This window comes from Nicotiana sylvestris, chromosome 2 (assembly GCF_000393655.2).
Source record: "Nicotiana sylvestris chromosome 2, ASM39365v2, whole genome shotgun sequence".
In the NCBI taxonomy this organism is placed as follows: domain Eukaryota; kingdom Viridiplantae; phylum Streptophyta; class Magnoliopsida; order Solanales; family Solanaceae; genus Nicotiana; species Nicotiana sylvestris.
In genome coordinates this window covers 18,431,758-18,446,138 of record NC_091058.1, presented here as the reverse complement: position 1 = coordinate 18,446,138, position 14,381 = coordinate 18,431,758, and the positions used below count along the sequence as shown (strand labels likewise).

General features: G+C 41.7%; 1 protein-coding gene across 1 annotated transcript; it reads right to left on the bottom strand.

The window, feature by feature from the left end:
- Positions 1-12,587: 12,587 nt before the first annotated feature.
- LOC138883111 (uncharacterized) lies at positions 12,588-13,856 on the bottom strand. The gene is made up of 3 exons (XM_070163775.1): positions 13,715-13,856; positions 12,994-13,167; positions 12,588-12,841 (listed from the first exon to the last, which is right to left on the bottom strand). The coding sequence occupies exons 1-3, from the start codon at positions 13,854-13,856 to the stop codon at positions 12,588-12,590; spliced, it is 570 nt and encodes a 189-aa protein (XP_070019876.1).
- Between the last annotated feature and the right edge of the window lie 525 nt (positions 13,857-14,381).

Sequence of the window (14,381 nt, the reverse complement as noted above, 5' to 3'; positions counted from 1 at the left end):
GTCGTGATGGCGCCTCTCGTGAAGACAAGGCCAACCAGACCAAACAGAACACCTCTTTTAAACAGTTAAATATCATAAATAGTTCTAAAGTATGATATAATATCCATAATTTGCGGAATTAACGATAACCTCAGTAAGAACTATTCCGATACATCCCAAACCAGGGTGTCACAAGTCATGAGCAACTAAAAAAATCCGAATACTGGTCTACTAGATACGAAATCTGATACAGAAGTTAAAGGACATGAAAATAGTAAGATAAGGGAGGCATGGTCTGCGGACGCCAACAGCTACCTCGTAGTCTCCGAAAACACTACCTGGACTGGGAGGATCAACACTCAGGAGCGGACTCTGCGATGCCCGAATCTGCACAAAAGGTGCAAGGAGTAACGTGAGTACTCCGACTCAGTGAGTAATAATTATAAATAATGGCTGAAAGCATGAAAACACGTAAGGTACAAAGCAATTCTATATCAAAGCAGTAAAAATCACGTAAAGTAGTAAATCAGTGAGGAAATCAAGTGAAATCTCTTTCAATCAGGTAAAACAGGAAATTTGGCAGGTAAATAATGAGTAGAAATCTGCCCCTCGGGCACAGTATCAATCACTCAGAACAGTATCAACTCCTCGGGCTCACTCTCATCAATAGTGCTCATTCTCAGCTCTCGACCCATGTATCTCTCATAATAACAGCCATCAGAATAACCGCTACGGCGTGCAACCCGATCCGTACATCGCTGCGGCGTGCAACCCGATCCATATAGATAGTCGACTGCGCTCACTGGTGGTGTGCATACTTCGGAGGGGCTCCTACAACCCAAACGCTATATTGTTGCGGCGTGCAGCCCGATCCATATAAGTATTGTTGCGACGTGCAGTCCGATCCATAACATATATAATATCCTCACCATTGGGTTCTCAGTCATTAACCTTACAGCCTCTCGGGCACAATAACAGGAGATAGGGATCTCAGCCCACAAATTCCTCTCATTTAGGAATAGTATGATAAAACCAGCTCGAATCGTTTAAAACAGATAGCAACATGACTGAGGATATGATTTTTAACAAGTATAGTGAGGAAAATCAGTCAAAATTCCCAAAGGGTTCAGATAGTTGGCACGAAGCCCAAATATGGCAATCAACCCAAATCATGATGATAACAAATAAAATTTCCATCAAATATACGGTAAAAATCATCAATCGGGACGGACCAAGTAACAATCCCCAGTAGTAAAAGACCCCACGCTCATCATCAGCACGTGTCTCACCTCAATATAGCACTACGATGTGCAATCCGGGGTCTCAAACCCTCAGGACATCATTTACAATCATTACTCACCTCGAACCGGCTAATTCTCTAGCTCGTGACTCCTTTGCCCCTCGAATTGGCCTCTACGCACGTCGAATATATCCAAAATCAGAACGAATACGTCACAATATGCTAAGAGAACAAACCCCAAGCGAAAACATTCGAAAAATATCAAAAATCCCGAAATTTGCAAAACTCGAGCCCTGGGCCCACGTCTCGGAATCGGGTAAAATTTACATTTTCAGAATCCTCATACCCTCATGAGTCTAACCGTACCAAAATTATCCAATTCCGATACCATTTGGTCCTTCAAATCATCATTTTATATTTTTAAAAGGTTTCACAATTTTCTTCCCAAATTTCATCCCAAATCATGAATTAAATGATGAATTCAATGATAGATTCATGTACTCTAGCCAAATCTGAGTTAGAATCACTTACCCCGATGAATTTCTTGAAAAACCTTCGAAAAATTGCCAAAATCCGAGCTCTCTAGGTCAAAATATTAAATAAAATCCAAAACCTCGTATTTATAGAGTACCCCTCAGATTTCAGCCTTCACGGTCCGTAGAGAACCACCACAGTCCGCACAAAAGCACCGCGGTCCGCACAAAACCACCGCGGCCGCACTTCATTTTATGCGGTCCGCACAGCACATACCGCGGCCGCACTTCCTTTTGTGCGGTCCGCGCGGGTGGGTTCCGAGGCCTGCAAACCTTCTGGACTTGCTACAGCTATGATTTTGGCCTAAAACATTCTGGAACCTACCCGGAATTCCTGGAATTCCAAACTAATTGCACCAACACATCCCATGACATCGCTCAAACTTGTTCAAAACCTCGGGACGCTCACAACAACATCAAATCACCAATTTAAAATAGGATTCAAGCCTAAGAACTCCACGAACTCTTAAATTATGCTTTCGATCAAAAAGTCTATCAAATCACATCCAAATGACCTGAAATTTTGCACACACATCCCAAATGACACAACGAAACTACTGCAACTCTCGGAATTCCATTCCGACCCCTATATCAAAATCTCAGTTATCAACCGGAAAGTGCCGAAATCTCGATTTCGCCAATCCAAGCCTAAACCTTTCACGGACTTCCAAAATGCATTCTGATCACGCTCCTAAGTCCCAAATCACCTAACAGAGCTAACCAAATCATAAAAATTCCAATCCGTGATCATATACAAACAAGTCAAATATTGGTCAAACCTTTCAAATTTTAAGCTTTCAACTGAGATTGTTCTTCCAAATTAAATTCTGATTAACCTGAAACCCAATACCAACGGTTTACATAAGTCATATTGCATCACACGGGGCAAGTCATGCCCGAGAACTGGCGAGCGAAATGCAAAAGCTCAAAATGATCGGTCTGGTCATTACATCCTCCCCCACTTAAACATACGTTTGTCCTCGAACATGCCCAAAGTTGTTCCAAAAGCCAACCAACTGCTGAATACCTCACCATGCACATACCCGAGAGTGATCCCACGTCACCCTATCTCACATAGGTTCGATAACACAATATAACTAAATTTTCACAATTCATCCTAGTCCATAAGCCATAGAACCACATTTCCTCTTCTGAAACCATTCACAAGATCAAAATCTCACATCTATTTTCCGAACAAGCTGTAATCACCCATATATGCTCTCTCCTGTGCAATCACATGATATACCACATAACTCAACATTTGTAGTGATAACTTCTAATCACAGCAGCTGCACACAACATCCGCATACCGATAGAAAAACTCTTATCAACTAAAGTCTCATCCCAACACTTTCATATACTGCCAATGATCACTAAGACACGCGGTAAGCCATAACCATTTTCCAGATCAACCATTCAAGAAGCCACTCCTCCTTTGGCAAATACCACAGCAAATTTCCGAGTCGAATCTCGATGTTATCCTTACAACATGCTGAAATCGAATCCGTTCATATTCATTAATGATCCCAACAATCTACTCTACTCCAACATACTACTCTGGTGACATGACACATCAATATAGGCCTAAGCCACAACTTGCATAATACGCGCACCAATAAGCAACGGTACGAACATACTCAAATCATGAAAATGACTCAAATGAAAGAGCTGTACCTCAAGCTCACCTGTACCACCACAATACAAGACTGAGAACCCATCTCACATTATAGGAACAAAACACATGAATCTAACCCGCAAGGTCATACCTCCTCATAACTTTGGTGCAATGCGCGATCCTATCCAACACTGCTCTACATGAACCACCTCAAGTCATTATGCTCGAAATCGACAACCACGCATAATTTTATGTCTGGAACCCAAGCAATCATTACACCCACAGTGAAACAAATAACATATACCACGCACACCCGATAGGACATAACAGATAGCCGTTCACCGAGCAACACCTAATTACTCTTCCTGCTCGACTTCCACTATGAAACCCCAATAGACCCGCACCATATGTGCCTATAACCAACAAATCATAACATCTCGCAACACGGAAAGGTAACTCATAGGCCTCCCCAGATTACTAATAAGCTTAATAACCGACAAATCAACACCTCTCTCAATAATACAATTCAGAGCCAACCAAGCCGACTCAAGTTAGAACATGCATCCACATTGGCCTGCCAACGAACTCCTTATCACAAAAATCCTTGAGCTGCTCTTCAACTCCTTTAACTCTGTCGGTGCTATACACACGGTGTCTGGCATCAAATCAATATCGAAATCAACAACCTTTCCCGACAACATGCCCGGCCACAAGAAACATATCCGAAAAGTCCCTCACCACCGGAACTAAATCAATGGTAGGAGCCTCTGCACTGACATCTATCACGAAACCCGACTAAGAAAAATAATCCTTCCCAGACACCTGCTGGGTCTTTGAAATATAAAACCACTCCACTAGGACATAATCCGTCGAACCTCGCCACTCAATCCGTGACATTTCCGGCATAGCCAATGGCGTCGCCTTAGCGCAATAGTCCAGAAGGACACCACACAGAGACAAAAAATCTGAACCCGATATCACATCCAAAATCTAATATACCAAGCAACAAAAGATCCGCTCAAGTCTCCAATTCCCGATAGTCACTAAACAGTGTCGATACACATGACTCACTACCACAACATAGCCTGAATATGAGAACTTCCCGTCTCCAACTCTATATGGCCCATGAATCAACATATCTGGTCCCAATTCCGCCGTCCGAATACATACCACACCTCAAATACCCAATCATTCCACAAGAGAAAATCTAGAATTCCTCTATGCCACCAAGCAAACTCGAATATCAGCAGTCGATCTAACAAGAAAATGCCGCAATACTACCGAAGTATCATCAACTTAATCACATTGCCCTTTCTGAAACATATGCCCTCGTCAAATCACCCCAAATTAGCAATACCATTCCCTTAATCATCCGAAGACCCTTTCTCTAATTATCTGAAGCTCGTTCCTCTAATTTATCTGAAACTGCCGTTACCTAAGAGTTTTGACCTTCCTTTAAGAACTGAACCGTAACCTTACACACGCAAATCTCGATCCTCCACACATACCGCATATACGATACCATCCTAGGATAATCATGAGAACTTCATATCCCTTCCAAACCACAAGCAACCATGCACTCAACCAACCAAGAACTTTCTATTGAGCCCAACCTGGAAGAAAATCACTATACAACTACGGTAGAGATCGACAAGAATTCTCCATTGATCCCATCTAGAAGAGAACCACTATACATCCCATTCTCCTCACACCAATAGGAAAAATATACCTCTCTAACTGTGGTGGAAACCATCTAGAACTCCCCAAATTCCTTTTGCACGACACTAACTCATCAGGACTGAATCCTTCTAACTCAACCGAGCTACGCATGTCACTAAAACCCAAAAGAATTGCCGCAAAACACCTACAGAGACTCGTTACCTCGAAAACACCCAAGGAACTAATCATATCTTTACCATACCGGTCTGGCCTACTACCACACTATCCCATCTATTCGAGTTTCCCTCTAATCTACCGTTAGCTTGACACTTATTCTTGCTACAACGCCACAATTCCTCAACCCAGACTCACCACGCGATTCCCAAGCATGAAACCACACTGTCTAAGGCTCATAAGCCACTGAGTACTCTCTTAAATATTTTCAAAAGCACCACGTTCAAAATACCTACCTCGAAGGGACTTCCTGTGAATCTGGAACCATTACCTTCTTAATACTGATATATAGAATCTCATAGTTAATGTAGAAAGTACCACAAGTCTTGACATTTTCCAAAATGAAAACTCAGTTCCTAACCACATATACAACTTTAAAATACCCAATTGCTACATGTAGAACCTTGAACACATTAGAACCATTCTCGAGAGTCATTCACTCTATTCAACTGCAATTAGTCTGATCAAATAAACCGAACAACCCGTGCCTTATTGGCACTCCGTCACCACAGAATGTAACATCATCCCAATACAACCAAGCACCTTTCTGCTCTATGCACCGAGTATTCTTGCCAATAACAACTCAAGACATCCCGTGATTCTCATACACCTATGAAGCATAATATAATCTTCGTCAAAATTTTTCTTTACTTGAGCCATCCTCGGTCTCAATTTCCGGAAGCTATAACTGATTCACCAGCGCACCTCAACCTGGAACCAACATAGCACCTAACTGTGCAATCGCCTAATCAATAACAGGCTCCCCCACTTGGCTCGAAGCCGTAGATCAACACACACTCAATAACTCATAACGATTATACTCTATTGATGCCATGATACCATAGTGAGATTAAACTCAAATCTTTTATAAGCCCGTGAAAACACAGTTCATCTAGAATTTTAACTCTTCTGCAAATCTCGTATTCCACTCTCGCAACAGTTACACCCACTCTCTAAGCGACCCAATTTAAATTGCAACACATATCCTTCACTCGCAAATGAGATCTTCTAACAGACACATAAGGATCGTACAACCTCAGAACATTTCGCAGGAGACAACCCACCTACTTTGCCTCTAACTAACATTTTTGTATACCTTCCACTGTCATAAACTGTACGCAGTCACTTAGTCTTCCTGAGTCTGAACTCATACCGCAACATGAAATTTACTTCATTCATAACTGGGAAACATGAAAAGATCCTTAACACGCCCATAACTCGGGGCTATACCTCGAATCAAGATGGAATTCAAGCACCTAATAGTTCTTCTATCCTCTATCAGACCTTCTTGTCGCTTCCAAATCATGTGGATACATCTCGCAGTACCAACATACTCATCACATAGTTATCCAGCCGTCACTTCCACTAATAGAGACAATACCAAACATATACGTTCAAAAATACTTGCACACACAATTAGCACCTCGGTGCTCAAGTTATAGGCAAAGATCCAGCCTCAAGTCCTCCAGACTGGCCCAACATCAACTCACAGAGATCACATCTCGCCCCTCGATCAGGGAATCACAAGCCATCGAGACACATCTGATACTGAGCGCTCATGCGCGCATACGAACGCGTGGAAGGAATTCAATAGTTACTTCTCAAGCTGAATCAAGGACGCACGATTAGAATTCAAGAATATGAAGTTTTTTTCCCTAAAGGTTCTGCAACCTCTCGAGGATAAATACAGACGTCTCTGTACCGATTCACGAGACTTTACTAAACCTGCTCATGACTCGTGAGACCTATTTAACCAAGGCTCTAATACCAACTTGTCACGACCCAATTCCTAAACCCGGTCGTGATGGCGCCTCTCGTGAAGACAAGGCCAGCCAGACCAAACAGAACACCTCTTTTAAGTAGTTAAATATCATAAATAGTTCTAAAGCATGATATAATATCCATAATTTGCGGAATTAATGATAACCTCAGTAAGAACCATTCCGACACAGCCCAAACCGAGGTGTCACAAGTTATGAGCAACTAAAAAAAATCCGGATACTGGTCTACTAGATACGAAATCCGATATAGAAGTTCAAGCACATGAAAATAGTAAGATAAGGGAGGCACGGGTCTGCGGACGCCAACAGCTACCTCGTAGTCTCTGAAAACACTGCCTGGACTGGGAGGATCAGCACATGAGCAGACTCTGCGATGCCCGAATCTGCACAAAAGGTTCAGGGAGTAATGTGAGTACTCCGACTCAGTGAGTAATAATTATAAATAATGGCTGAAAGTATGAAAGCACGTAAGGCACAAAGAAATTCTATATCAAAGCAGTAAAAATCACGTAAAGTAGTAAATCAATGAGGAAATCAAGTGAAATCTCTTTGAATCAGGTAAAACAGGAAATTTGGCAGGTAAATAATGAGTAGAAATCTGCCCCTCGGGCACAGTATCAATCACTCAGAACAGTATCAGCTCCTCGGGCTCACTCTCATCAATAGTGCTCATTCTCAGCTCTCGACCCATGTATCTCTCATAATGACAGCCATCAGAATAATCGCTGCGGCGTGCAACCCGATCCGTACATCACTGCGGTGTGCAGCCCGATCCATATAAATAGTCGACTGCGCTCACTGGGGGTGTGTAGACTCCGGAGGGGCTCCTACAGCCCAAACGCTATATTGTTGTGGCGTGCAGCCCGATCCATATAAGTATTACTGCGGCGTGCAACCCGATCCATATAAGTATTGCTGCGGCGTGCAGCCCGATCCATAACATATATAATATCCTCACCATTGGGTTCTCAACCCCTCTCAGTCATTAACCTTACAGCCTCTCGGGCACAATAACAGGAGATAGGGATCTCAACCCTTAAATTCCTCTCATTTAGGAATAGTATGATAAAACCAGCTCGAATCGTTTAAAACAGATAGAAACATGACTGAGGATATGATTTTTAACAAGTATAGCGAGGAAAATCAGTCAAAATCCCCGAAGGGTTCAGATAGTTGGTACGAAGCCCAAATATGGCAATCAACCCAAATCATGATGATAACAAATAAAATTTCCGTCAAATACACGGTAAAAATCATCAATCGGGACGGACCAAGTCACAATCCCTAGTAGTAAAAGACCACATGCTCATCATCCAACACGTGTCTCACCTCAATATAGCACTACGATGTGCAATCCGGGGTCTCAAACCCTCAGTACATCATTTACAATCATTACTCACCTCGACCCGGCTAATTCTCTAGCTCGCGATGCCTTTGCCTCGAATTGGCCTCCACGCGAATATATCCAAAATCAGAACGAATACGTCACAATATACTAAGGGAACAAAGCCCAAGCGAAAATATTCAAAAATTATCAAAAATCCCGAAATTTGCAAAAACCCGAGCCCCGGGCCCACGTCTCGGAATCGGGTAAAATTTATATTTTTAGAATCCCCATACCCTCACGAGTCTAACCGTACCAAAATTATCCAATTCCGATACCATTTGGTCCTTCAAATAATCATTTTATATTTTTGAAAGGTTTCACAATTTTCTTCCCAAATTCCATCCCAAATCATGAATTAAATGATGAATTCAATGATAGATTCATGTACTCTAGCCAAATCCGAGTTAGAATCACTTACCCCGATGAATTTCTTGAAAAACATTCGACAAAGTCGTCAAAATCCGAGCACTCTAGGTCAAAATATTAAATAAAACCCAAAACCTCGTATTTATAGAGTTCAGATTTCAGCCTCCGTGGCCGCACAAAACCACCGCGTTCCGTGCAAAACCACCGTGGTCCGCGCAAAACCACCGCGGCCCTCACAAAACTACCGCGGCCCGCACAAAACCACCGCGGTCGCACTTAATTTTGTGTGGTCCTTATAGCACATACCGAGGCCGCACTTCCTTTTGTACGGTCCGCGCGGGTGGGTTCCGAGGCCTGCAACCCTTCTGGACCTGCTACAGCTATGATTTTGGCCTAAAACATCCCGGAACCTACCCGAAACTCCTGGAATTCCAAACCAATTGCACCAACACATCCTATGACATCGTTCAAACTTGTTCAAAACCTCGAGACGCTCAAAACAACATCAAATCACCAATTTAACATAGGATTCAAGCCTAAGAACTCCACGAACTCTTAAATTATGCTTTCGATCAAAAGGTCTATCAAATCTCGTCCGAATGACCTGAAATTTTGCACACACATTCCAAATGACACAACGAAACTACTGCAACTCTCAGAATTTTATTCCGACCCCTATATCAAAATCTCACCTATCAACCGGAAAGCGCCGAAATCTCGATTTCGCCAATCCAGGCCTAAACCTTCCACGGACTTCCAAAATGTATTCCGATCATGCTCCTAAGTCCCAAATCACCTAACGGAGCTAACCAAATCATAAAAATTCCAATCCGAGATTATATACAAACAAGTCAAATATTGGTCAAACCTTTCAAATTTTAAGCTTTCAACTGAGACTGTTCTTCCAAATTAAATTCTGATTAACCTGAAACCTAATACCAACGGTTTACATAAGTCATATTGCATCACACGGGGCAAGTCATGCCCGAGAACTGGCGAGCAAAATGCAAAAGCTCAAAACGATCAGTCTGGTCGTTACATCCTCCCCCACTTAAACATACGTTTGTCCTCGAACATGCCCAGAGTTGTTCCAAAAGCCAACCAACTGCTGAATAACCTCACCATGCACATACCCGGGAGTGATCCCACGTCACCCTATCTCACATAGGTTCGATAACACAATATAACTGAATTTTCACAATTCATCCTAGTCCATAAGCCATAGAACCACATTCCTCTTCTGAAATCATTCATAAGATCATAATCTTACATCTATTTTCCAAATAAGCCTGAACAAGCTGTAATCACCCATATATGCTCTCTCCGGTGCAATCACATGATATACCACATAACTCAACATTTGTAGTGATAACTTCTAATCACAGCAGCTGCACACAACATCCGCATACCGATAGAAAAACTCTTATCAACTAAAGTCTCATCCCAACACTTTCATATACTGCCAATGATCACTAAGACACGCGGTAAGCCATAACCATTTTCCAGATCAACCATTCAAGAAGCCACTCATCCTTTGGCAAATACCACAGCAAATGTTTGAGCCGAATCTCGATGTTATCCTTACAACATGCTGAAATCGAATCTGTTCGTATTCATTAATGATCCCAACGATCTACTCTACTCCAATATACTACTCTGGTGACATGACACATCAATACATGCCTAAGCCACAACTTGCATAATACGCGCACCAATAAGCAACGGTCCGATCATACTCAAATCATGAAAATGACTCAAATGAAAGAGATGTACCTCAAGCTCACCAGTACCACCACAACACAAGTCTGAGAACCCATCTCACATTATAGGAACAGAACATATGAATTTAACCCGCAAGGTCATACCTCTACATAACTTTGGTGCGATGCGCGATCCTATCCAACACTGCTCTACATGAACCACCTCAAGTCATTATGCTCGAAATCGACAAATATGCATAATTTTATGTCTGGAACCCAAGCAATCATTACACCCACAGTGAAACAAATAACATACACCACACACACCCGATAGGACATAACCGATAGCCGTTCACCGAGCAATACCCAATTACTCTTCCCGCTCGACTTCCACTATGAAACCCCAATAGAACCGCACCATATGTGCCTATAACCAACAAATCATAACATCTCGCAACACGGAAAGGTAACTCGTAGGCCTTCCCGGATTACTAATAAGCTTAATAACCGACGAATCAACACCTCTCTCAATAATACAATTCGGAGCCAACCAAGCCGACTCAAGTTAGAACACGCATCCACATTGGCCTGCCAACGAACTCCTTATCACAAAAATCCTGGAGCTGCTTTTCAACTCCTTTAACTCTGCCGATGCTATACGATACGGTTTCTGGCATAAAATCAATATCGAAATCAACAACCTTACCTGACGACATGCTCGGCCACAAGAAACATATCCGAAAAGTCCCTCACTACCGGAACTAAATCAATGGTAGGAGCCTCTGCACTAACATCTAAGGGAACAAAGCCCAAGCGAAAATATTCGAAAAATATCAAAAATCCCGAAATTTGCTAAAACCTGAGCCCCGGGCCCACGTCTCGAAATCGGGTAAAATTTATATTTTCAGAATCCCCATACCCTCACGAGTCTAACCGTACCAAAATTATCCAATTCCGATACCATTTGGTCCTTCAAATAATCATTTTATATTTTTGAAAGGTTTCACAATTTTCTTCCCAAATTCCATCCTAAATCATGAATTAAATGATGAATTCAATGATAGATTCATGTACTCTAGCCAAATCCGAGTTAGAATCACTTACCCCGATGAATTTCTTGAAAAACCTTCGACAAAATCGCCAAAATCCGAGCTCTCTAGGTCAAAATATTTAATAAAATCCAAAACCTCGTATTTATAGAGTACCCCTCAGATTTCAGCCTTCGTGATCCGCACAGAACCACCATGGTCCGCGCAAAACCACCGCGGTCCGTGCAAAACCACCGCGGTTCACGCAAAACCACCGCGGCCCGCACAAAATCACCGCGGCCGCACTTTATTTTGTGTGGTCCACATAACACATACCGTGGCCGCACTTCCTTTTGTGCAGTCCGCGCGGGTGGGTTCCGAGGCCTGCAACTCTTCTGGACCTGCTACAGCTATGATTTTGGCCTAAAACATCCCGGAACCTACCCGGAACTCCTGGAATTCCAAACCAATTGCACCAACACATCCCATGACATTGTTCAAACTTGTTCAAAACCTCGGGACTCTCAAAACAACATCAAATCACCAATTTAACATAGGATTCAAGTCTAAGAACTCCACGAACTCTTAAATTATGCTTTCGATCAAAAGGTCTATCAAATCTCGTCCGAATGACCTGAAATTCTGCACACACATTCCAAATGACACAACGAAACTACTGCAACTCTCAGAATTCTATTCCGACCCTTATATCAAAATCTCACCGATCAACTGGAAAGCGTCGAAATCTCGATTTCGCCAATCCAAGCCTAAACCTTCCACGAACTTCCAAAATGCATTCCGATCATGCTCCTAAGTCCCAAATCACCTAACAGAGCTAACCAAATCATAAAAATTCTAATCCGAGATTCTATACAAACAAGTCAAATATTGGTCAAACATTTCAAATTTTAAGCTTTCAACTGAGATTGTTCTTCCAAATTAAATTCTGATTAACCTGAAACCCAATACCAACGATTTACATAAGTCATATTGCATCACACGGGGCAAGTCATGCCTGAGAACTGGCGAGCGAAATGCAAAAGCTCAAAACGACCGGTCGGGTCATTACATCTCTTCATTTGTTACTTCTGTAGCGGATGCAAGATTAGCCAAAGCATCTGCCTCGACATTCTCTTCCCTTGGTATCTGCGTAACTTTCCAAGTTTGGAATTGTCTAACCAAGTCTCGTGCCTTTTTCAGGTATTGTTGTATCCTTGCCTCTCTAGATATATAGGTCCCCTGCATTTGGTTAACTACGAGCTGCGAATCGCTTTTGATTATGACCTGCACTATTCCGAGCTCTCGTGCTAATTCTAAACCTGCAATCACATCTTCATATTCTACTTCATTATTAGTAATAGGATGGCATTTTATGGCTTGTCGTATAGTTTCTCCTGCAGGTGGTATCAAAAAATGCCTAAACCTGCTCCTTTTATATTTGATGAGTCCTTGGTAAATAAGGTCCAAGTACCTGGATTAGACCTGTTAAATACATGCAGTTCTTTTTCTGCCTCTGCTTGTATCCCTAGGCTAAAATCTGCCACAAAATCTGCTAAAACCTGTGACTTTATTGCAGTTCTAGGTTGATATGTAATGTCACATTCGCTTAGCTCTATAGCCCACTTGGTTAATCTACTTGGTAACTCTTGTTTATACAATATATTACACAAGGGGTAGGCAGTTACTACAGAGATATGATGCTATTGAAAATAAGGTCTTAATTTCCTAGATGTCATAATTAATGCTAGTGCAAGTTTTTCTAAATGAGGATAACAAGTTTCAGCATCCAATAAAGACTTGCTAACATAATAAATTGGAGATTGTTTACCTTGGTCCTCTCAAACTAATACGGCACTTACCGCTACTTCTGAAACAACAAGGTAGATGAATAGTTTTTGCCATCTTTTGGTTTGGCTAGCAATGATAGATTTGACAAGTATGCTTTTAAAATTTTGAGCACTTGTTGACATTCTTCAGACCATTCAAATTGATTTTGCTTTTTTAGGGCTGAAAAGAACTTAAAGCACTTTTCCGACGACTTGGAAATAAACCTCCCCAAAGCTGCTATTCTTCCTGTCAACCTCTGTACTTCTTTTTTGCTCGTAAGTATATCCAGAATTTCTTCAATAGCCTTAATCTGTGCAGGATTTACTTCAATGCCTAGTTAGAAACAAGGAATCCCAAGAACTTACCTGATGACACGTCAAATGCACATTTCTCAGGATTTAACTTCATGTTAAATTTGCGAAGAATCTGAAATGTATCTGAGAGATATTGAATATGATCCCCTGCTTGTTGTGATTTGACAAGCATATCATCTATATACACCTCCATGGTTTTTCCTAGATGTTCTTGAAACATTTTGGTCATTAGCCTCTGGTACGTGGCCCCAACATTCTTTAGGCCGAATGACATAACTTGATAGCAATAAGTGCCCCTTTTTTGTAATAAAGGAAGTTTTTTCCTCATCTAGAGGATCCATTTTGATCTGATTATATCCTGAATAGGCATATAAAAACTTAATAATTCATGTCCTGCAGTAGCATCAATTAGTTGATTTATGTGCGGTAACGGAAAAGAATCTTTAGGGCAAGCTTTATTTAGATCAGTATAGTCTACACAAACCCGCCACTTACCAATCTTTTTGGGCACTACTACAGTATTATCCAACCAATCTAGATATTTTACCTCGCGGATAGACCCAATTTTTAAAAGCTTTTGTACCTCATCCTGAATCACCTGATTCTTAAAGGAACCTTGCTTTTTGTTTTTTGTTTGACAGGTGGGTATGTTGGATTTTCATATCAGTTTGTGGGTCATCACTTCTGGTGGTATACCTCTTATATCTGAATGCGACCA